The sequence below is a fragment of the Topomyia yanbarensis genome, chromosome 2 (assembly GCF_030247195.1).
Source record: "Topomyia yanbarensis strain Yona2022 chromosome 2, ASM3024719v1, whole genome shotgun sequence".
In the NCBI taxonomy this organism is placed as follows: domain Eukaryota; kingdom Metazoa; phylum Arthropoda; class Insecta; order Diptera; family Culicidae; genus Topomyia; species Topomyia yanbarensis.
In genome coordinates, this window is record NC_080671.1 from 467605226 (window position 1) to 467628501 (window position 23276).

Below are 23276 nucleotides of genomic sequence, written 5' to 3' on the forward strand. Positions count from 1 at the left end.
GATGATGGGCAGAGGCTTGCTTGTTTTTTTTTGTGCAAACTGCATAATAGTTGATTTGCAGTTACGATTTAGTAGTCTGGCTGATATTTGTTTTTGTTTAGCAATGCTATAATTTGGTTCGAATTCGACCGATTAAAATCAATGACAAACTTCATCAAAACCAGATTGGGCATTGTTCATACTAAATTGCAAATCTACTTTCATTGATGTACCAACATACAAACCAAACATCTGGACATCTAAGATTAACTTCCGCAATAGGATCAAGCTATTTTGCAGCTTGCGATCGATGATGCAAAATGGTGTGATCTCACTTTAAAACTCAAAATATTTACCAACAACAAACCCAACTTCTTGGATCGACCGAATCACGGCGCGCCGGTCCGATCAACACGGCGGCGTGCGTTTCTAGTCATTTTGCATTGCGCCGTCATTCGAATGAGTCGATCGTTGACTGTCGAGCCGTGAAGTGCTCGGTTAGTTAGCAAAGCGTCAGTTCTATTGCATTTCAAATATCCGTCGCGGTAGGAACATTGTTTGTTGATGTGAATTTACGTGCATCTCTTTACGGTTGCCACGAAATCGGTAAAGTTCCGAAAAAAACTTACCGAAAGTCCATTCATCTCTCACAATCCATCATTCGCGAGGTGAACCGTAATCAGTGTGACACACAGTGACTTGTGGATTAATGAGTTTCCTGGTGGAGTGTTTGTGTAATTATCGTTCAGACAAAACAACTGTTCACCACGAGAATAATGGGAATTAGGTAAATTAATTCTGATTTAATCCATTACAAGTATTTCTTGAACACACTTGTTGAATCTGCAGAATTAATCTGAGAGTTCGTAACGGTGCGGTAACGCATCTGATGTTCAAGTTTTACACCATGGTCATAGCAACCCGTGCATCATTGCATACATTGTTTATCGTTGGATCAATGTCCTCGAAAAATCATCAGAGCATTCCGTATTAACATATTTGTATTTGATTGGATTATGCTGTATTCGGTTTTAGATTCGATGTTAGTAAAGTTAATAAAAAAATGAAGTTCTGCTTATTCTGTACCACCGATAAGCTCACAGTGTAGAAAACAGCCACTCATCAGTGGAGCGAAGAGTTCAACACGTGAAACGTGACGATCGAAACCTTGTGGGACGGAGTTCATCTGAAGAGTTTTATTGGTACGAAGAGGCCCAGATTTGCGTTGTCGACCACTTTTAGCTATAGATTTTTTATTCTGTTATACGGCGAAGTTGATTTTTTTGTTAAACATACATTTGGCACTTTAATAGGTGCACTTAACATAGGGCTTGGTTTAATGCGACAATAATACAGAGATGAAAAAAGAAAAAAGCCCACAAACACCTTAACCTAATTAACGAATTGGATTCGTGGAACACATGCCATTTGAAAAAAAAATATATTATGATATTCGACAAACAAATGATAAAGAAATGCTTGAATAATGAAAATATTTGAACGATCTTATAAAAGTCCGAGGTACCGAACATACTTCGCAAAACCCACTTTAGATCATATCTTTTAACAGTAGGATATAAATTTAAAGCGTATGATAATCTAACATCAACAACATTCATTAATGTAAGAGTCGGTTAAAAAAAACTTCGGCTTTGAAACCGGAAAGAATGTAGCATAATTGATTATTATGCTGAAGTACCTTAGTTCAATGACGCTTGAAGTTCATATCCGACATTCTAATATGATTAAAACGAGGTTTTCAAAGCATTGTTGGCTCTTCTGACTTTTATTTTTGGTCGCTTATTTATGAAACGAAAAGATGCACAACAAACATTGAATGTTAAATGCCAAACCAATCTGCCTTGCTAACCAAGCGATCCTTTTAAAAGAGTTAAGTAAAAGCAGTGTAAACATCAGTTCTCAATACATAACTTCCACTGGGCTTTGAACCTGTTCCAATATACGGGTGGTTTCAAGTCAAACCTTCAGATATGGAAAAGTGAGTAGAAAGGCGTTGACCACCCTAAAATCTCGTGATTGTATCTGCTGAACGACCTTCAAAAGAATTGATTGCGTGCCAAAATCGAACATAAAGTAACTGAAAATAAGTGGAACCAATGAAAGGAACGAACGAAAACAGTCAAACTATACGTTTCCATCGATTCAAATTGATTTGTTAATTTGTTTGCGGTGCATCAAAACCACAGATTACTATCATGGTCAATTTGGCGATGAATGAGAAATTTGATGGAAGTTCGAATCGCTGCTTGAAGGTGATCATAGTAGGCCCGAATGCAGTTTCTCACCCCACTGTTTGATTGGGCAAACCAACTTCCATTTGACAGTTTCCTTTTGATTAAATCATAGTCGAACTAGCGAAGGTCAAACTAATAGCCTTTTCGTTTTTACCTGGAGCTGATTACACCCAAATTTGAATGAGTGTAGCAGAAAATGCCATAAAAGTCCAACTATCAAGAGTCCTACAAGCCAATGTCGGCTTCTAGCATTAGGGTAAGAGAAGCATTTTAACCACTCCACCGATATTACCCAACAAAACAACTTTTTTTTCAACATAGTTTTTCATTTCAAGACTTCTTAATTTGGCGTAAGAAACGTGGGCACGACGAAAAAGTATTCGCGGAAGTGGAGGAAAGCTTTGCCAGATACGACGCGCGAAGGTTCTACCAAGCGCTCAACAACAACGCTCCAGTTTCAGTCATGGTCAATTGCCAGGGCGGGAATCTGCTGAAAACTCATACAGAAATAACTGTCCAAGTGGAAGGGGCACAATGAAACACGATTCGACCGGATGTTTATCCCGCAATCAATTCTGGATAAATGCCTTTTTGGATGTTCACCACCTCATTACAATGCTATTAACTAAGCGGAACATTTTACAAGGCAGTGATTCAATTTCATTAAGATTAGGGGGGATAATTTAGGGCTATTTTTATGAATAGTACAGTAATGACCCGTTTTTATCAACCAGCCGAAAAATTTTGGTTGATAAAACGGGCAAGTTGATAAAATCGGGATTTTTTATCTTCATTTTATCATCCTACATAATTAGAAGCAACCAGAGAACTATCTTAAGTTGTTAGTTGGCAGAAAAATCAAACCTAATGCCCTATCAGTGCAAAAAATTGTATTTAACCGAACCGTCCGACAGTTGTCTAATCCAACTTCCAAGCATACGATCGATCTGAAATTTTGTAGATAGACTCATTATGAATGACAATGTAATCTGCCAACGAAATTTAATAGTTAATCTCCTTAAAAGTGCAATGCAGAATTTATTCTTTAATTAATTAGACACAGGGCGTTGGTAGTTCACAACTATTCTATTCCCATGTTCCAAAAATGACAATTAAGAAAAACGCGATTGAAGTTGAAAATTAAATTAGAGATCTGGAGAGAAACGCTACATTAAAGCTTTACATTCTAAAATTACGTTCATATCCAACATTTCTAATGTAATTAGTGCAGTTCTTCATTAGGAAAAATTTAATTTACAAAATATTTGACGAAAAATTTTCAGTGGTAAAATCTGATAGAAATCAGAAAATTCTGAGCCTGTTGGCCTAGCCACGATCCACGATGCTGTCTATTCATTTTGTTTACGAACGTGTACACTGATAGCTTTCTTGTTGAGTAACGACAGTGATGAATAGTTTTACAGGATCGATCTCACTATTCTAGTTATTAATATCGTATCCATGTCTAAGTCAATAAAACTTTCTCTTTCCACAAACTTACTATTTACTTTTTTGGTTATTTTATTAGTGGGAAAGTTATGCGAAGAATTTCAACAATGGGATAAACAGGTTCTCTATTTATTAGGGTTTTTCGTCATGAAACAATATTCCGTATCAGATTTCAAAGAGTTTGAATCAGGCACACGTATTTTTATAGAGATAGGCGGTTTGAGCCTGGTTCTGTGGCTTTCGACAGGCTTCGCCCGTTCTCATTGGTTCGGACAGGTTGGTCTGTTCCTACTTACAAGTGAATAGATTAATACGCTTCGATGACATAGAAGATAACAAACGAGAACAGGAATCGTATTAGTTGATTCAATTCGAAGATTGTTTAGTGAAGGAGCGCTGACAGGAGATCGTTTTAAAGGGGTAGATAAAGTAGAGAACAGACATCACAATCTGAGAGACTAATATGCGCTAAATTGTATCTTCCGGACCGGTGTTTATAGACAGTTCGCCAAAATAAATTTTGTTTGCAGTTTGGCATGCTCACAACATAAAAAACCATATTATTAAGTATTCAATTCGTATTGCATACCACGTCACTTTCAATTGTTATGTTTTCCATGGATAATATGTGACAACTACCTAACAGTGCAGGACCAACTACCTTGATTGAATATAAATATAAGACTGTGGACCTGAATTGCTGGCATAAAAGAATGAATTAACGGCAGGTTGATAAAATCGGGTACAAAAAGTTCATAAAACCGGGAGTTTATAAAAACGGGTCGAAACTGTAGTACTGTTGGGCATTTATTATCAAGAGTATGTATTGAACAACCAAAACTAGAAAAGACAGGGGGCTTATAAGTTTTGGGAAGATATTCAGGGAGGGGGGGGGGGGGTTGTTGAATGCCTACATCTGGGTATCAGAGACATGGGACACAGGGTGGATAAAGCTGATAGGGCGGAGTTTTCAGTTTCTGGCAACGGGAGATCAACGGTAAGGATTACAGACACGGACGGTCTTCGTCAGCAAGCATCATGTACTGGGATGCTGGGCAGTCTTCCTCGAGCCGACAGTCCAGAAGACTTCGTAGTACGGCTCAGATGCGGATTGGCAACACACCGCGTTGCGCATGTGATGCTTGTGCTGCAGGTCCCGTGTTTGTTGGCTAAGTCGACAGAGATGATTCGTGTCAGCTTGAAGTCACATCAAACCATCATTGGTGTTCGGTACATCTGAAAATAAAACTACAAGGGGCAGCCCTATGGGGTTGCACGAGCTGTAGACTAATTATTGTAAAATATTTATTTTCTTAGTACATACATTTATAGTAAAAATAAATCAAACATATTTCTTACGTATGGTTTAATCACAACCAATCAACATCGAATATAACATATTGAACCAAACCTTCTTGGTTATCAGGTCATTTCATTTGTAGTAGGTGATCGAATCCGATTAAACTTATTTAAGAAGATCTGAAGAAAGAAAACTGTGACCGAACTAATATCTGGAGATAAATCTTTATAGCATAAGATTAGCATGTAAAATTTTTTCGATTGTGTGTGGTACAAAACCCGGACCAGTAAAGAAAAATCAAATTTTAGACAATATAATCACATTTCATGTATAGACCAAGCATTCTAGTTATATTTTGCCACTATTGTAACTTTCCTAAAGTACGCATACAAATATAGCGAATGCAGTGGTCTTAATCATATATCGAAACTATAAATATACAAGAATCGAAAACAATTTTATATATGGACAAGATGCGTTTTTGCAAAGGTTTTTCAAGTGGCAGTGGCATAAAAAGGCTTTGTAGTATGTACCTATTAGTAGAATCAAAGTACTATAGGCTGAGTGGAAATGAAGCACGTGATGGGGAAATGAATCAATGAATTGATCGAAGGTAAATAATAAACTTTCGTTGTGCAATTTAGTAACAAATTAGATCTACCTACCTACCTACCTCGCCTCAAACATTAAACCCAAGCGCACAAAGCAAAATGAATGAACGCTGATGATGATGGGTAGAGCGAAAGAGACAACTAATACCACGACACTATGTTAACCGTGCAAATGGAGCTCGCATGTACAAACTATTTTGTGTACGAATAATTATACATAAAAGTGGGCTGGAAACGAGCACAACACAAAAGATAGCATAGTGTTTGAACGGACAAGCTCAGTACACTGCCTGTGAAAACATACAGTGATCTGCTTCGCCTGCCGCTCAACAGGCAACTGAGCATGTTCGGCGAAATCCGTCCGTTTAAATAGTCAATGATGACGTCACTCATAGAAGCGTAGCGCGCTAGGTACCCAAATCTGTCGTGCTGGACTAGGGAAGCGCTATCTTCTGTGTGTAAATGCACGATATTTTGACTAGGTTGTTCATTATTTAAATTTTTAATGCCATAATATCAAAAATCTTTGGGTTTATCTATTGGAATCTATTCTTAGAAGTATTTCGGGGCGATATGAGCAAAAAATTTGAAAATTTATCGTGAGATGGCTGAATTGTATGCGTTTAAAATTAGACCACTTTTTGTTACATACCATTTTTGTAGAATTTGCAACGTGCACCCCTATATCGAAAACAAAGACGTAGTCCTACGTCAAAAAGAAAATAATAGGGGTAGTTAAATCTGTATATTGGCGGTTTTTAGAGAGCTGTATACGAAGGACATATAGAGGAGATCGGAGCTTGCCAGTACATTTCGAACCGGGATCCTTCTCGGGCCTGTAGGGAATCCAATAATTGAGAACTGGCAGAACAGTACTATGTGCATGCCCAGACAATATGTTCGATGTCGTGGTAACGCAGATACCGCTATTTACAAGCCCAATACGTCAGAGATGAGCGTCTAGCGTGTAGTGATTGGACATGAGCCGAGACATAACACGAATGAAATCCCGACCCACATCCATTCCTCTGAACCAAAATATCGTTGATACATTCGGGATGATAGAATGCAGCCACTGTACTAACTCTTCATTTCCCCAGGGATGTTTGACAACTTTCTAGCGTCCTCTGACGAGAGATATTGAAAAATTCATTGAAGCAGATTAGTCTTTCGTAGATGTCACCTTCTAAAGCGCCTGCCTTACCTAAAAAGTTCGCTTATTCGTTACCTGGGATGGAGCAATGCTAGGGAACCCAATCTAAGGCCATCTTATACGACCTTATAGACAAAGCACGCAAGAGCTCCCATATTTTCCCAGAAAAATAAAGTCTTGTAGGTGTAAAACATCTTGTTGTAGTCGACAAGATGCTCGGGATCACTTGCGGACGTATTTGATCCGGGATTCCACGAATCTCGTCTTTCATGGATGTGTCGAAGAATGCAGTTGCATCAGAAGCATGAGGAGATTAACACGGTTAGGATAATATGAAGAAGGATTGATGTTTTGTACCATATAATCGAAGTACAAGGACATAAATCGGGTTTGAGAATTGAGCTCGACAAGCTTCTCGAAATTTACAATTACTAACGGGTTCAAAATATCGCATCGAATGAGCAATCGATATGAGAGGTCCCAAAATCGATTTTTCAGCGGAAGGACGCCCGCCAGCTCTTCTAGACTCATCGTAGACCCATCGTATGACTCACGTTCCAGTTATTGTACGGAGAAAGTTGATCCTTTGTTGGCACTTTTGTTTCAGATACCTAATGTGACATCCCCAGGTTCCTTTAGAATCGAACCAGACCCCGAGATAATTGAAAGTTAACCCTTAAATTGAAGCTCTACAGCTGGTTCACGTTTTCTTGAAAATACGACTAGCTCAGTTTTCTCCGTGAAGCACTCCATATCCAACTGGAGGGCCCAAGCAAACAAATTGTACAAGGTATCTTGCAATGGCCCCTGCAAAGCGACAGCTTTAGAACCTGTAATAGGATCCACGCTGTCATCTGCAAGCTGCCTTAGCGTGCAGGAATTGACAAGACATTCGTCAATGTCATTTACTTAAACGTTGTAGAGAAGGTAGCGTAGACGTGAGTTCTACGGAAGACCCATGTAGCTAACTCGTGATGTCGATAAATCACCATGCGAAAAATGCATATGTTTTTCAGACAACAAGTTTAGCAAAAAGTTATTCAAAATCGGTGAAAGACCATGCTGGTGCAGCTTCTCTGAAAGAATTTTGATAGAAACTGAATCAAAAGCCCCCTTTATATCTAGGAAAACTGATGCTCTTTGCTAGCATAAGCCATTTGAATTTCAATTGAGAGCAACGCAAGACAATCGTTCGTCGCTTTGCCTTTGCGGAAACCAAATTGTGTATCTGACAGTAAGCCATTTGCTTCAACCTGATAGTCGTGGCGAAACAGGATCATTTTCTCGAACAACTTTCGGATACAGGACAGCATTGCAATCGGTCGATACGAGTTGTGGTCGGAGGCTGTTTTTTCTGGTTTTTGGATGGCAATGATTTTCACTTGCCTCCAGTCATGAGGGTTATCCTCAAGTATCTTATTAAATAAATTCAACAAGCATCACTTGGCAGAGTCTGGCAGATTCTTTAACAAGTTAAATTTGATTCTGTCTGGCCCTGGGGCTTTCTTGTTACATGATGAGAGAGCAAGTGAGAAGTCCACCATCGAAAATGGTGTTTCATTCGCTTTATCGTAAGAGAGCGCGGCGCGGTAGATCTTCTGTGCCGGGGCGCAATCCGGACAAACCTTCTTGGCGAATCGAATATCAAACGGTTTGAATACGCCAAAGAGTGCTCGTCGATGTTTCTCTCGTTAGCCCGTCAATGAACCGGCGCCAATAGCTACGTTTCTTTGTTTTCACCAAACGATTATTTTTAACATCGCGTACTGTCGATAGCTAGCGGGCAGCCCGTCGTCCCGGAAGATCTTATACACGGCAGCCTTCTCCGCGTATCCATCTGAGCACTCTTTGTCCCACCATGGGTTGGGAGGAGGCCCGCGAGAATTCGCGTCTGGTACGCGTTTAGTCTGAGTTTGAATCGCGTTATCGAGAATCAAGCCAGCCATGAGCCCGTACTCTTCCTCCGGCGGAAGCTCTTGTGTGGGCTCGATTTTTCCGGATATCACAGACGCTTAGCTGTTCCAATAAATATTTCGTGTGAAATAATACAAAACATTGATTGTATTTGGTGGCCCTGAACCGTTAGCAATATTAATTACGATTGGCAGATTGTCGCTGCCATGAGAATCAGGGATTACCTTTCACGTGCAATCTAACCGCAGCGATGTCGAGCAAAGGGACAAGTCTAAGGCGGTCGGAGGCGCTGAAGGGGCAGGAATCCTTGTCATTTCACCCGTGTTCAAAATGATCATATTGAAACTGTCGCAAAGCGAAGTGAGGTAGATCGACTAGCGTCATTAAGGCAACCCCATGCCGTCTAAAACTAGCCTCAGTGTGGGGAGGAGTTCCGCAATATCACAGCGATGCAAAGGCCTTTAATTCTAGTTTGCCCTAGTGTCGAGGGGAGGTCGATTCGATTAAAAGAATAGTACTTTTGGTCCCCAAAAGTCCTCCTTCGTCTTCTCGATCCTACCGAATAATATTGAAATCGTGAAAGCTGAGATCTATTCCTGATTGAAAGCCATGTTTCGCATAATGCAAATACATCGCATTTCAAGCTATTATTAAAATTTTAATAGAATTGATTTTCGGGATAACGCATCTGCAGTTCCACTGTAGAACACCGATCAAATCCGTGACCTCGTTCGATGAACTAGCCATCGAAAGATACAATCGCTGAAAGCCCCATTGTGAAGTACATCAAAAATGTTTTTACTGGAGAGAGCTTAGAGGGTCAGAAACATTTAAAGCTGTCAAAATACGATCCACAATGTCAGAGTTTTATTGATCTAGCGTTAGTTTGTTTCTCCGACTGAGACATGGGAACACTTTGGGTTTTTGATATCCCTGGAAGTGCTGGGAGCTCCTTTTCTGAGCTCAGATGTCTGAGACTGGGACTGACTTGCTTCGGTTTTGCACCATTACTTACTCGAGTAGTTATTATTGGGGGACCTTGAAAAGACACCTTCTGCGAAAGGGAATGCTTAAGTTTCTCTTCGCGCTGTTTGCACGCGGGACATGTGAGAGATCATATGATTAATCCCCACAGTAGAGACAACTTTTCAACATCCCTTCCACAGGAATGATCCACATGAAGCCCCCGCATTCCCACAACGAAAATTGTTGCTACAATAGGAGGCTTTAAAACAGCCAACCCCATGTGTCAGCAGATCCTCGCTATTCAAACTCGAATCAAAGACGACCCCTCATACTTCAACCCGTTGGTTACGGTGATATTTCGCAAAAGTTGCGTGAGCGTTTTGACAAGGTCGATTCAGACTTGATTCAGCGCTATAAATTTTATAACCGTGTGCAAGGACCAAACGAGAAGGCGGAGGATTTCGTGCTAGCTGTAAAATTACAGGCCGAATTCTGCGCGTTTGGCGAATTTCGCGAAACTGCCATTCGAGATAAACTTGTGATGGGAGTTTTCGATAAATCTTTGCAGGAAAAGCTGCTGAATGAGGAAAACCCTAGTTTGGCAACGGTTGAAAGATTTATTGTGAACTGGGAGTTGGCTGGGTCACGGGCTCGAATGATCGGCGATCGACAAGGCGGCCAAGTAGCTTCGGTAAAGCAACGTTTGGGTCGAAAAGAAACGTTCGACAGAAAGGTCAGCCATGACAAGAGCAGGAGTCGTAGTCGCAGTGCTGTTTATAAACGGCAAGGGCGAAGCAGGAGTGGTGAGTTTCGACGAGCTGGACGGTATGCGGACAAAAAGTGTGATTTTTGCGGAATTAAGGGTCACATCAGACGCACTTGTTTCAAGTGCATGCGACAGGAGCGGAATTCGGTAAAGTTTGTTGGTGATGACAAGGAAAATGATTTGTGTTTTGGCGATGAAAAAATCGGCGAACTTTTCAACCGTTTGCGAGCTGATTTGGACAATCCTGAGAGCGATAGCGATTCAGGTGATTTTTTGTGTATGAAAGTGTCGTCCATGAATAAAATAAGTGTACCATGCTTTTTGAAGTTACAAGTTCAAGACAAGCTGGTTAAAATGGAGGTTGACTGCGGTTCGGCTGTTTCTGTTATTGGTTCTATTTTATATGAGAAATTGTTTGACTTGCCATTACAGAAAACTAACAGGGAATTGGTGGTGGTTCGAAGCTGAATATATTAGGAAAACTTGACGTTATGGTTCGTTTTAGGACCATTGAACTTGAATTGCCATTGTTTGTATTGAAGTGTAATTATGACTTTGTGCCATTAATGGTTTGACGTATTCTACCCGGATTGGAAAGATTATTTTACAGGGGTTTCTCAGATTAACAATTTACATTTACCAAATCTAGCTGAGAATTTTTTGCTGGAAATAAAGCAAAAGTATTCTCAAGTATTTCCAAAGGATTTACCTCGCCAATCATTGGTTTTGAGGCGGATCTTGTGTTGAAGGACAATACTCCTTTTTTTAAACGAGCGTATGAAGTTCCATTCAGACTTAGGGAGAAAGTTATCGAGTATTTAGGAAAATTGGAGAAGGAAAATGTTATTACTCCTATTAAAACAAGTGAGTGGGCTTCTCCAGTCGCCGTTGTTCCCAAAAAGGATGGTGAGATTAGGTTGGTAATAGATTGTAAGGTGTCCATCAATAAATTAATTATTCCCAACAGCTATCCTTTACCTTTGTAAAGTTTTCTGTGCCCTTGATTTGGAAGGAGCGTATACTCAACTTATGCTGTCAGAAAAATCCAGGAAGTTTGTGGTTATCAACAGGCCCGATGAGAGGGGGGGTCAGCCAGGGCAATTGCCCTGGGGCCCGGGTCGTATTTGGGGGCCCGCGTTTTTACTCGGTAGATGGGCGAACACGTCCGGTATTCATAGAAGAGAAATAAAAATATCAATAGTAGTTTCTTTGTAATCGTCCGTCTTATTAAATTATTAAATGATGGAGGCGTAAAAAATGAAAACTTTATTTGATAGTTGACATTTGTTAAAACAAACGTTCTTAAGGGAATTGTCTACTTTGTGTACAAGTTAAAAAAGCGAGTTTTTTTTACTTGAATCGAGGAATACACTACGAAATATTGTGAAGCCAATTCAAAGTATGTTCGAAGAAAGCAATAGAACGTCAAACAGGAATGCGAGCGCACGGACAAACGCATCCGTCCTCTTCTACGTTTGCTTCTTTGCTGGTTGTGCTGGTTGTTAGCGTGGAGATACTGGGCGTGATTGTTGTTGAGTGAATATTTGTTCCTGTCAGAGCCGTAGATATTGATTTTGTAGCCGTTTGTGGTTTGGCATAAGATAACGGTGTGCTGTTTACGGTTATAGCAGATGGGCTTATTGTTCTTTTGCACAAAGTATTCTGTGGTGGTTTTTTTGCAGAATTCGTTCATAGGAATCTTACATGGGTGCATATTCATTAATCAGTGTTGCCTGATGAAACGTCCCATTTTCGGTTGATCCGCATAAAATGGTTACGTATGAAGGAGTTGGTTTGTACGGAAGCATTCTCACCATAAGAACAACGTTAGGGACATCCGGGAAAATGCGAAGTTTCAGCTGTTATGAAAAGCTTTTCTCCGTATTTGACATAAATTTGTTAATCACGATGTCAGGGGCGTGTGGAGATAGTTCATGTAAGCGTATCTCTCTAGAGTCCTTGCCTATATATACTGGGATGATGTTGTTAACGTGGCAGCTTTCGTTGGTGTGCTGCACGTTGTTCACAATCTACTCGTTTAGTAATTGTTTCACTTCCCGAGTAGCTGATCTTACAGGACATTTCCAAATCAATATCAACACAATTAGTCTGCAGTCGTTTTTACCGTGTATCTATAGCGGAACGATTTTCAGTTTCTACTCTGGGCGAGATGAGAAGGTAGACCGACCCTAACTAACCGTTGAATAAAAGGTTAATTTTTATATTTTTGTATTGTTATAGAACGTACTAGTATTTTCCCTCCAAAAATGCATTGTGTTGAGATAGAACGGTGATTTTGGGCCTCACCAAAGATGCGTGTGATGTCTATAAGAACCCAATTATGATGCGCAAAATAAAGAAATCAAATCAGTTCAGCTAATCCAACAGCAGCAGTATTCAATTGCCTACTGTACTCACAGTTGTGTTATTTGCGTCTGATTACTGTGTTCTGTGTTTATATTGTTGTCTCGTCCCACATATTCTCACAGTTTACTTATGTAAATAGAAAATCTTTTTGATTTGATAATTTTAAACAAAAATTTTGAGCTGCATCTGCTACCTTCTCATTTTTCTTACAACAAAAGCCAAAAACTGCTCCACCGCTACCAGCAAAAAAAACAATCCATGTGTCGCTTTGTCTGCACAGTAGAAGCAAAATATTATGTTCCAAGCTACTGTGTCGAAAAAATGAGTGACGATTACAAGTAGAAAGTGGCCTATTGCGGTCAAAATATATTCCTATTTACTTTTCGAGACGTTCCTTAAGATCTATTGTTAAAAGTACAAATGGAGCTAAAGATGGCCATATAATTTCCATACAATTTCACTATGTTAGACATAGCGTGCTGATTATGTTCTAGACCATCAATGGAACAGAAGCGTTTGTTTCGCGAAACAAAATATATCCGCTCACTGTTAAAATACAAATTCTAAATCCCTCCGTGGTTTGGAAGTATTATTCCCGCTATTGTAGCACCTGCAGATCCTGTTTTCCTTACCCCTAACCTTACTACTTCCCTAATCCTTCCCATCAGGGAAATGATGAAAAAACGATTCATGGCAAGGCACAGATCTCCGATCCACATGGCGAATGTGCCATTTGAACCAGACGCTGCTGATTCCTGAATACCCACAAATTTAAAAACTTGTAACTATGCCAATTTTACCCTATTTTGTTACCACGGAATAAGAAGCTGTCGAAATTCGCCTGTCTGGCACGCTATCTGTAGATGTGGCAGTATGAGTCAACCGGAGTCTAATAGAAACCACGGACTCATGAGTTTCCCGTGGCTGAAGAGATACTAACTCATACTGCACTAGAGAACATAGGTTTAAAGGGGCCCGGCAGTAATACAAGCCTTGAGGCCCGACGCGGCTCTCGACGGCCCTGGTTATCAACACGATCAAGGGACTTTACACTTACAACAGGTTGCCTCAAGGAGCTTAATCGAGTGCGGCGATTTTTCAACAGGTGATACCTGGTCCATCACTGGACTGGATTGAAACATATACGCTGCTATTTGGATGATGTACTCATAGCTGGAATGGATTTCGACGACTGTCATAAGAAAGGTTAGCTCAGGCAAACATTAAGGTGAATTGGAGTAAATGTAAGTTCTTCGTTTCATCTTTACCTTATCTAGGCCATATTATTTCGGAGAATGGGTTGCTTCCTTGTCCTGATAAACTAGCTACAATTAGAGAGGCTACAGTACCAAGGAATGTGACGGAGTTGAAGTCGTTTTAGGGCTCGTAAATTATTATGGAAAGTTTGTTCCCCACTTGTCTTCGAAGATTAGTTGTTTGTATAGGCTTTTGAAGAAGGACGTGAAATTCGTGTGGGATGAGAATAGTGACAAGGCTTTCGTTAGGTGTAAAAATGAGCTACTTAATGCTAATATTCTCGAGTTTTACGACCCTATGAAACCAATAGTAATTGTTTCGGACGCTTCAGGTTATGGTTTAGGAGGAGTGATTGCACATGAGGTAAAGGGTGTAGAAAAACCTATCTCCTTTACTTCTTTGAATAAAGCTTAAATGAAGTATCCAATACTTCATTTAGAGGCTTTAGCATTGGTCTGCACTGGGAAGAAGTTTCACAAGTTTTTATATGGTCATAGGTTTGTTGTTTATACTAATCACAAGCCTTTGGTTGGAATTTTCGGGAAAGCAGGGAAAAATGCTATCTTTGTAACCAGATTACAAAGATATGTTTTGGAAATGGCTATTTATGATTTCGATATTATATATATAGGCCGTCTGAAAAGATGGGAAACGCTGATTTCTGTTCGCGGTTTCCGTTGAATCAGGCAGTTCCAGCACAGTTTGACAGAGAAACTGTCAAAAGTATTAATTTTAGCCAGGAATTTCCTGTAGATTTTTCTCGAGTTGCCAATGAGACTAGAGCCGACCAATTTTTACAATAAGTTGTTAAGTTTATGCTGAATGGTTGGCCAGAGAGAATAGACAAACGTTATGCACACACTTTCTCAAATCGTGTTGATTTGGCAATTGTCGGGGATTGTTTGTTATTTCAGGACAGGGTGTTGATTCCAAATTCCATGCATAGCGGGATTTTGAAATTATTACACGCCAATCATTCTGGAGTTGTTAAAATGAAACAATTAGCTCGTCGGGCAGTATTTTGGTTTGGAATTAACTCAGACATTGAAAAATATGTCGGTGCACTGATAATATAAATTCGTAAATATAATGAATTCGATCATGCAATGCACGAATTCATTCGTCGTTTTCTGCAACGAAGTATTTTCGTACATTCTAAATAGTAGGTTTCGTTCATTTCATGAACAAGAATGGCCGATTGGTGAACGAAAGCTTTCGTAAATTTTACACGTTCAATGTATACTGCACGAATGTTATCGTAGATAACGACATTATTTTTCATGAATGAAACGAAATGTTTTGTTTTAATAAACGAGTGTGTATATTACGAACGATTTCGTTGGTCGCACGAATTCATTTCGTTTATCTTAGAAAAGTTTTCGTATTTATTAGCCTTTTATTGTTTACAGCCGATCTTTTGGGATCGATGTTTGACAACACCGATTTTTTTTTTTTTGGTTAAAAATACAGATCTGGCAAAATCGATTTTATTGTGGTATGAAGAAATGGTCGCTTGATGAACGAAAGTTTTCGTAAATTTTACTTATTTAGTGTACATTGCACGAATATTGTCGTTGAAAACGACATTAATTGTCGTGAATGAAACGAAATGTTTTGTTTATTTTAATAAGCGTCTATGTATATTACGAACAATCTCGTTGGTCGCACGAATTCATTTCGTTCATCTAAGAGAAGTGTTCGTATTTAATAGCATATTCTTTCGACATTGCTCCGGCAGAGAAAAACTCAAACTTATTCATACAAAACCAACGACTTCTCCGGATTCTGGATCAACTGGAAGCGGAAGAGGTTTAGAAAATCTTTCTGAAACCGGCAGATACGGATACGGCTACTAAATAGTCAGGCCGAGACCGTCGTGATGATCAACACTTATCTGACGTATAGCAACAATGACTCCATATTGAAGCTCTGTTGACGTTGACGGTTCAACGAATGGTTCTCGTAAATGTTATAAAGATATTCGTATATAGCAGCGAACAATTCGTTTGCCGACCGAAGCAGTTTCGTAATAAACTAACGAAAGTCGTTTCGTGGTTTTCACGAAATACTGGTAATAAAAAATAAATGTGTTTCACGAACGATTCATCATATGTACGAAAAAATCGTATATTTTATGAAAATTATCTGTACGAAACTAATGCACAGTGATTTACGAATATATTCTATTAGTGTGGTTGCGAATCTTGCAGGAAAATGGCTGTTGTTCCCAAACCAAAAGTAATTTCTGCGTGGATCCCTACCAAAAGACCATTTAGCAGAATTCATGCCGATTTCTTCCATTTTGAGCACAGAACATTTCTGTTGGTTATTGATAGCCATTCAAAGTGGATCGAGATTGAATGGATGAAACATGGAACTGATGCTGGGAAAGTTTTAAAGAAATTTGTTGGAGTATTTGCTAGATTTGGATTGCCAGATGTAGTGGTTACTGACGGTGGTTCTCCGTTTAATTCTTGCGATTTTATAACCTTCTGCCAGGATCTGCCAGGATTGTTAAAGATGTTCTCAAACGTTTTATGCTAGAGCTTACAATCAAAAGATTGTAAGACCTTGATGATCAAATTAATTTGTTTCTGATGAACTACAGAAATACTTGTTTGTCGTCAGATGGCAAATTCCTATCAGAGAGCATATTTTCTTACAAACCTAAAGTGTTAATCGATTTGTTGAACCCCAAGTCTTATTACAAACAGCAATTAGCTGAAATACCACCACCAAGTGATAAACCGATACCAAAGATTTTTGAGCAGATTCAACCTAGTGAACCTGTAGATAAGTTGACGATGGGCGATGTAATTTATTACAAAAATCACAAATCCCAGGATTTCGCAAGATGGCTGAAGGCTCAATTTATAAAAAAAAATATCGAAAAATTTATTCCAGATTGTGATTGGAAACGTTCGGCTCACAGCTCATCGAAACCAGCTAAAGGTGCCAAGTAAGACGATGGCTAAGGCGCGTGGAATTTTATTTCCTTCCGCTAGCACGGTCGTTACTGAAAACAATAGCGATAGTAAAGAGATTTTCGCGGTACGACGAGCGATGATGAGGAGGATGTTTTCCGAGGATTTCCGGAGGGGATCATCAAACGTAGAAGACTTTTCGAGTCATCGAGTGATAAACGAAGAAAAATTCAAACTACTACTCTAAGGAGGTCGAACAGATTGAGAAGAGCGAATACGGAAAAGAATTTTATCTATGCTAAGCGGTGAACTATTTTATTTTATCAAATTCTATTGCTATTGAATTTTTTTTGTAAAAAAAAATAACCATTGAAAATTGAAATGAATTTATAAACATAAAAGGGGTAAGGATTGTTATGTATTGTCGAATGACCCAGTAATAAGCGAGTACCACAGTGTACGCAAGTATGCGTGAGGATACGATGAAGTAAATAAATATATTACAGACGGTTGCTGGGCGATCGTTCTCAGTTTAGTGTACACCATCGAAACATACGCGTGTTATTAATTAAAGAGAACTGTCCCTCAGTTTACATCGTTTACATATAATAGCGGTACTTATCTTTTATTTATGACGGTATCCAATCGACCCACAAGATGAGAAACGCTGCCACTGTTCTGCTGGGCGTATAACCACAAACTAACAGACATAACACTATGGGGGAATTCCCTTAAAAAATATCGATCCGTCAATTTTCCCAGAACACTAGCACCACCTTTTATTCACAGTCCCAAACATTTATTTGCTGGTGGGTTACCCCTCAGGCTTGGGAACAATTTTTCACTAGTGGTCTATCCCCCATATACTTGTTCATATGTCAGAGGCGCCATAATTTCAAAAGCGGCCACAGTCCCAACTACAAATATATTTAAAATAACCGTTAAAGTGGGCGAAGCATTATTTTCGAGTGTTATGTCTGTTAGTCTGTGGTATAACTTCCATACCTTCCATGCCTCGAAGAGGCGGAGAAGGCTCAGGATAACATTGAACACGGATTAGCTAGTGTTGCTTTACTGCGCTACATTGCACGGACTGAAAAAAAACGTCTACGCGCTTTCAGAGTCACTGTGCGAATGATCCCTCGCTTTCGTATTGTTACAGTTACGCATGCATCGATATTCCTCTCTTAAAACCATCGACAAACCGGCGCCAGTAATCCAGTTTTTTGCCTTGATTGGGTTTTTCGATATCATTTCAAAAGTCTCGTCTTTCTCGTAATCGTCGACGTCGTATAAACCGAGAGCTTTTGCCTCGCACATTTCTGTGTCTTCTTTTTCCACCACGAGTTAGAAGACCATTTGAGTATAGTCAAACCGGATAATCGGATAATGTTTCTGAGTTGCGGCGTCGAGAATGAAGTCAGCGAGGTATTTGTGTTCTTCCTTCGGAAGAAGTTCTTCCGTCGTAACAATTGCTTCCGATAACGCGGTAGCTTAGCTCTTCCTGTCAATGTTCCGAACGACTTGGTTACAATTACGATCGGCGGGTGGTTTGAAAAGAAACAACTTTAATGCCTGGCGTGAAGCAGAATTCGGCTTAACAGAACTTCTAGTCTAACGGAACATCACGTTTGACCAGTCGTTTGATTGGAAACATAAATAATTTCCGTTTTAAGATTTAGCGTCAAGCGGGCGCTAATCTATTCCAGCAATTAGTTAGTGTTGGTTTCTGAAGAAGTCGAACCGTATTCATGACATTATTAAGTTAGTATCTGTGCCCTTCACGTACAAAGAGTGGTTTCACCAAAAATATTCGCCTTTGGGAGTAAGATTGTTTACCCAATTTTCCCTCCTTAGGGGAATATACGTGTTTTTGAAATTCTCCAAATCCTTTGATTTCGATTCACAGCAAAATCTGAGTGACTCGATTGCTAAACCTTTTGGCTTACTAGTTTATCATCAAACCACTTGTTTATCTTCTCTTGACTGACACGCCGCCGGCAATAATCAAACACATCGTGTATAATTAAATTTCTATGCATCGGCGCTCTCGAACATCTACCAACGCAAAGAAAGCAAAAAATCAACACTTTTTGCTATTCACCGAGATAATCATCCATGCCTTACAAGCTTCCATGTTTTTCGATAACAAAATTGATTGAATAACCATTGTTTGTTACTAACATTCATGTTTACAATTACATTTACAGTTTGGGCCTCACAACTGAGGCATCAATGAATCCAAAAATAAAGCAACAAATCGAAACAGTAGGTTTTTCGTTTCATCGCACAGAGCTTTGTTCTCTATTCTCAATAAGTCCACAAAATTGCTTTTATTAGTTTCTTCAAATCCCAGTCAACTTTCCCCCCGAAAACAAAAGAAACAGTAAATATCGTCCACTCAATGTGGGTGCATTAACAGTGCCTGATGTTGGGCGGAATAGTTTTGCTGATAGACTGGATATTCTTCTGGCAACGACGACGGCAAGGAAGGAGTAGATAATTCAACTGCTTGAGTAGCACCAGCGGCGCTGGCAGCATCGGGAGGAAACAATTCACCCCGCAGTTGGTGCTTCTTTTCGTGGGTCAACATATTGTACTTATTGTTGAATTTCCGGTGGCACACGCTACATTCGAATGGCATCAAATCGGTATGGATAATTGAATGTTGCCGCAGATAACCCTGTGTGGTGAATCCTTTGCCTGGAATGGAATGCTTTATGACGAATTTTATGGAATCATTTTGAACAATAATTACCGCAAACAGCGCAAATGTAATTCTTCTCTTCGGTATGCGTTTTCTGATGCTTTTTCAGAGCAGCCTTGGGACCCTTGATACGTTGACCACAAATCTCGCAGTCGTTGTATTCCGGACCTTCTGCTCTGTGCTGCCTTTTGATATGTTTAATCAGCAAATTGCGACAGTAAAACGACAATCGACAACCTTCTGATTGGCACGTGTACGGTTTGATCCCTGAAAAACACAACAGAATATGGCAGATCATTCCCAAAATAATTCAAATTAGACATGCAAACCTAAATGCTGATTTTTGTGACTCTCCACTGTATGGTACTCGACCCATTCGCCGCAGAAATCGCACAACGATCCTCGTTTACGGTTTGGGTCAGCCGCATTTTTTCGCCTTTTCCGCACTTTACCATCGGCATCCTGCAAAGCCAGATGATCATCTGTCTTCGGTCGTATCGCTTTCTGACGTTTCCGGTAGGGCTTCGTAACGATCCTTATACGTTTTTTTTTACTTGACTTCGACTGCGGTTCAGGGCTTGGTGCATAGTCTTCCACTTCAGAATCTATTACGAAATCATCATCCAAGCGGTCGTCACTTTCGTCTGAACTATCTCCTTGAGCCGAAGAGCAACTGCTTGATTCTATTTTCGTGTCAACATTTTGGGAATGATTACTGGAATCCGCCTCTTCTTTCAAGGAAAGGTTATTAGTATTCAGCGCTGGCTGTTTAGTCGTAATTTGATCCACCATTACTAGTTCAATGGCTTCAGGTTTTACCTTAACTTCTTCCTCGACTACAGAAATTTTATGTAAAGACGAAGTTTCGTAGGCGCGATCAATAGTCTGTTTGTGTGATTCTATAAACGCCTTACAACGTCCAATAACCTCAAGATTTTCGACGGAGTCCCACCCATCGCTTTGAATCGATTTCCGTTCATGTACCAGCATGTTTCGCGCCTTTATACAAGTATTCCGAAAATCATACATCATATCCACTAGCGCTGAGCAGTTTCGACAAATGAACGGATAAGCATCGCCCAGATAAATCTTCACGCCCAGTGCATTAAGAATTTTGGTTTTCTGAGCAAACACGATATACGACAAGCTAGTCTCAGGCAGCTGTCGCAAACATATGCGGCATTGTTTCTCCAATGACCCTGTCGTTGGATCCAAACTGAGTGCTTCATCCACACCGGGAAACCCTAATTGAGCACTGGCAAGTGATTCCTGTGTCACCAACTGTAAATCCACCTGAATACTTCGGCTCATCACTCTTCGTTTGGCGGTTTGAACAGCCACACTGCTGCTACTAGCTGGTTTATTGCAAGTCCGGCCGAAAACCGCGCCTGAATCGGGATCCTCGTCATCTAATGGTTCTGTTTTGATTTCGGCACACTCAAACGGTACTACGTCGAAAAGGGGCTGCACTGGGGAATCTGCTAGAACGTTTGCCACTTTTAGCTATCTATGAAAATAGAGTGTAATTTGCTTTTACTTACCAGCAACTATTCTACTATCGTTAGGCATTCTTGGGGAAAATTGAAGAGAAAACTGTTGTAAAATAATGCAATATTATTCGTGTTTACGTATGTGCTGTCAAAAGGAAATCAAAATATTTTTTGAGCCCCTGTGACTGAGCATGGCAAAAGCGAAGCACAGTGACATCCGTTTTTTTCGACATAATTTCCATAAGCGTCGCTCAAAGAAGTAGTTATAGGAGGGGATCACTTGTGATGAATTTATAAAAATCAGCGAAATGAAATGCATTTCTTTCCATCAAAATAGAAATTCATAATGTATTTCGCGTTGCGTGTAAGACAAAAACTAGCCCTACATTCAACAAAACATCGAACAAAGTGAATCAGCGTAGGACCAAATACAAATTTATTTGTATTTGGTAGGACGTTTGTTGAACAAACTTTTCTGTAAGGGAGTGCAAAGTTGATGCAAAAATAGAAATTTAATGCATTTATTCTAATGTGATTTGTTATAAATTCCTAGAGTGATCTGCCCTTAAAATTACTTTCACTTGTACAACCAAATATATATCTGTATTTGGTACAACTAAAACGAAAAATTTTCTACTCTCATTCAACATCTCTTGCGAGAAGGTGTGCTACAATAAAAATCTCAGCTATTTTTATAAATTCTCCTGACACTCTTGTTTCTAGCAAAAGGCTGTGTAAAAACCGCATTTATCTTATGCATTCGTTACGTTATGGTAATGCGAGCTCTAGAACTACACTTTTCAAATTTATTGCTTGAATGTTATGAATACTTTGTAGATTCCAAGTTTTAATTCATATCTCACTTCACAGTTACCTGATATTCCAAATCCTGGCACTATTGGGTTGCACCGTGCTGATCAAAGCTCAAGTACCGTTCGTTGGGAAGTGCCCGAAGGTAGCGGTGAAGAAAAATTTCAACGCCCCTGCCTATTTGGGACGGTGGTACGAACAGGAGAAGTACCCGTTTGTATTCGAATTGGCAGGACGCTGCGTAACGGCTGAGTACGGACTAAATGCGAACGGAACAGTATCGGTGGCCAACCGGTTAATCAATACAATGTAAGTAAAATAGTAGACCGATCTACGGATTCTTTTGCAAAAACTATTATTTTTTTATTTTAGCACGGGATCTGTAAATGCATTAAACGGATCAGCCCGAATAGTTCAACCAGCGAAATTGGCAGTATCATTTCCTCTACCTTGTAAGTGTCCATTTTTACATAGAAGATACTCATACAGACTAAAATATATTATTATTTTATTGATTTCAGTTACATTAGAAGCACCGTACTGGGTTATTGGTACCGATTACAAGAAATATGCAGTTATGCTCTCCTGTATCGAACTCGGTGGAATAGTGCATACGAGTACGTATACCATGAATTATAGAGAATTTGACTGCGTTAAAATACAGTTCTCGTATTTTCAGAGGTAGTTTGGATTCTAACCAGAGACCGATTCCCTTCAATCAAAACTATGAAGAAGGCGTATGCAGTCATGGACTCGGCAAACATCTCACGGAAGTATCTAACCCGTACAGATCAGAAAAATTGCGAACCTTCGAAAGAGATTAATTATAAATCGAAGGTTAAATCGAAAAAATACTAAATGTTTATTAGTAAGCAAAGCATTTTTCTGGCTATTATATAGTTTTGAGCGATAATTAAACTCTTTATATTTGATTTGTTTTCCTTGATTGATTTTGGCAAACTATGATAGAAATGATCTCAGGTATTCAAGAGCACAGATTTGTTTTTAAACTGAAACTTCAATTAAACAAATTGGAAGGAGCATGATCGAAAAATAAGCAAGAACTAACAGGCATAACACTGTGAGAGAATTACCTCAAAAAATATCGATCCGGCAATTTTCCCAGAACACTAGCTTCCCCTTTTATTCACGGTCCCAAACACTCATTTGCAGGCTTGGAAACAATTATTTACTGGTGGTCTATCCCCTATATGATTGTTCATATGTCAGTGGCTCCATAATTTCAAATGCGGCAACAGTGCCAACCTCAAATATATTTGAAATGACCGTCGAAACATTGTTTTCGAGTCTTATGTCTGTTAGTCTGT

General features: G+C 39.5%; 2 protein-coding genes across 3 annotated transcripts; one reads left to right on the forward strand and one right to left on the reverse strand.

Annotated features, from left to right (window-relative positions):
* The first annotated feature begins 434 nt into the window (after window positions 1-434).
* LOC131686158 (apolipoprotein D-like) lies at window positions 435-22850 on the forward strand. The gene is made up of 5 exons (XM_058970354.1): window positions 435-766; window positions 22009-22257; window positions 22321-22400; window positions 22470-22565; window positions 22628-22850. The coding sequence occupies exons 1-5, from the start codon at window positions 756-758 to the stop codon at window positions 22804-22806; spliced, it is 615 nt and encodes a 204-aa protein (XP_058826337.1). The 5' UTR covers window positions 435-755; the 3' UTR covers window positions 22807-22850.
* LOC131686157 (zinc finger protein 700-like) lies at window positions 19196-21286 on the reverse strand. 2 transcript variants are annotated; one of them, XM_058970352.1, is made up of 4 exons: window positions 21190-21283; window positions 19978-21129; window positions 19700-19915; window positions 19196-19644 (listed from the first exon to the last, which is right to left on the reverse strand). In XM_058970352.1, exons 1-4 carry the CDS (start codon window positions 21215-21217, stop codon window positions 19343-19345), a joined length of 1698 nt encoding a protein of 565 aa, XP_058826335.1. In that variant the 5' UTR covers window positions 21218-21283; the 3' UTR covers window positions 19196-19342. The 2 variants fall into 2 exon arrangements, with proteins under 2 accessions (XP_058826335.1, XP_058826336.1); XM_058970353.1 differs by having other exon boundaries at window positions 19198-19644; window positions 19978-21126; window positions 21190-21286.
* Window positions 22851-23276: the final 426 nt, after the last annotated feature.

Excerpts from the sequence above, each read along its gene's own strand:
- LOC131686158 (XM_058970354.1), top strand. Across the intron at positions 22,401-22,469 it reads AGTATCATTTCCTCTACCTT|TTACATTAGAAGCACCGTAC; the intron begins GTAAGTGTCCAT and ends TATTGATTTCAG. Across the intron at positions 22,566-22,627 it reads CGGTGGAATAGTGCATACGA|AGGTAGTTTGGATTCTAACC; the intron begins GTACGTATACCA and ends TCGTATTTTCAG.
- LOC131686157 (XM_058970352.1), bottom strand. The coding sequence starts at position 21,217 with ATGCCTAACGATAGTAGAATAGTTGCTG. Across the intron at positions 19,916-19,977 it reads TCACAAAAATCAGCATTTAG|GGATCAAACCGTACACGTGC; the intron begins GTTTGCATGTCT and ends TGTGTTTTTCAG. Across the intron at positions 19,645-19,699 it reads TTACATTTGCGCTGTTTGCG|GCAAAGGATTCACCACACAG; the intron begins GTAATTATTGTT and ends ATTCCATTCCAG.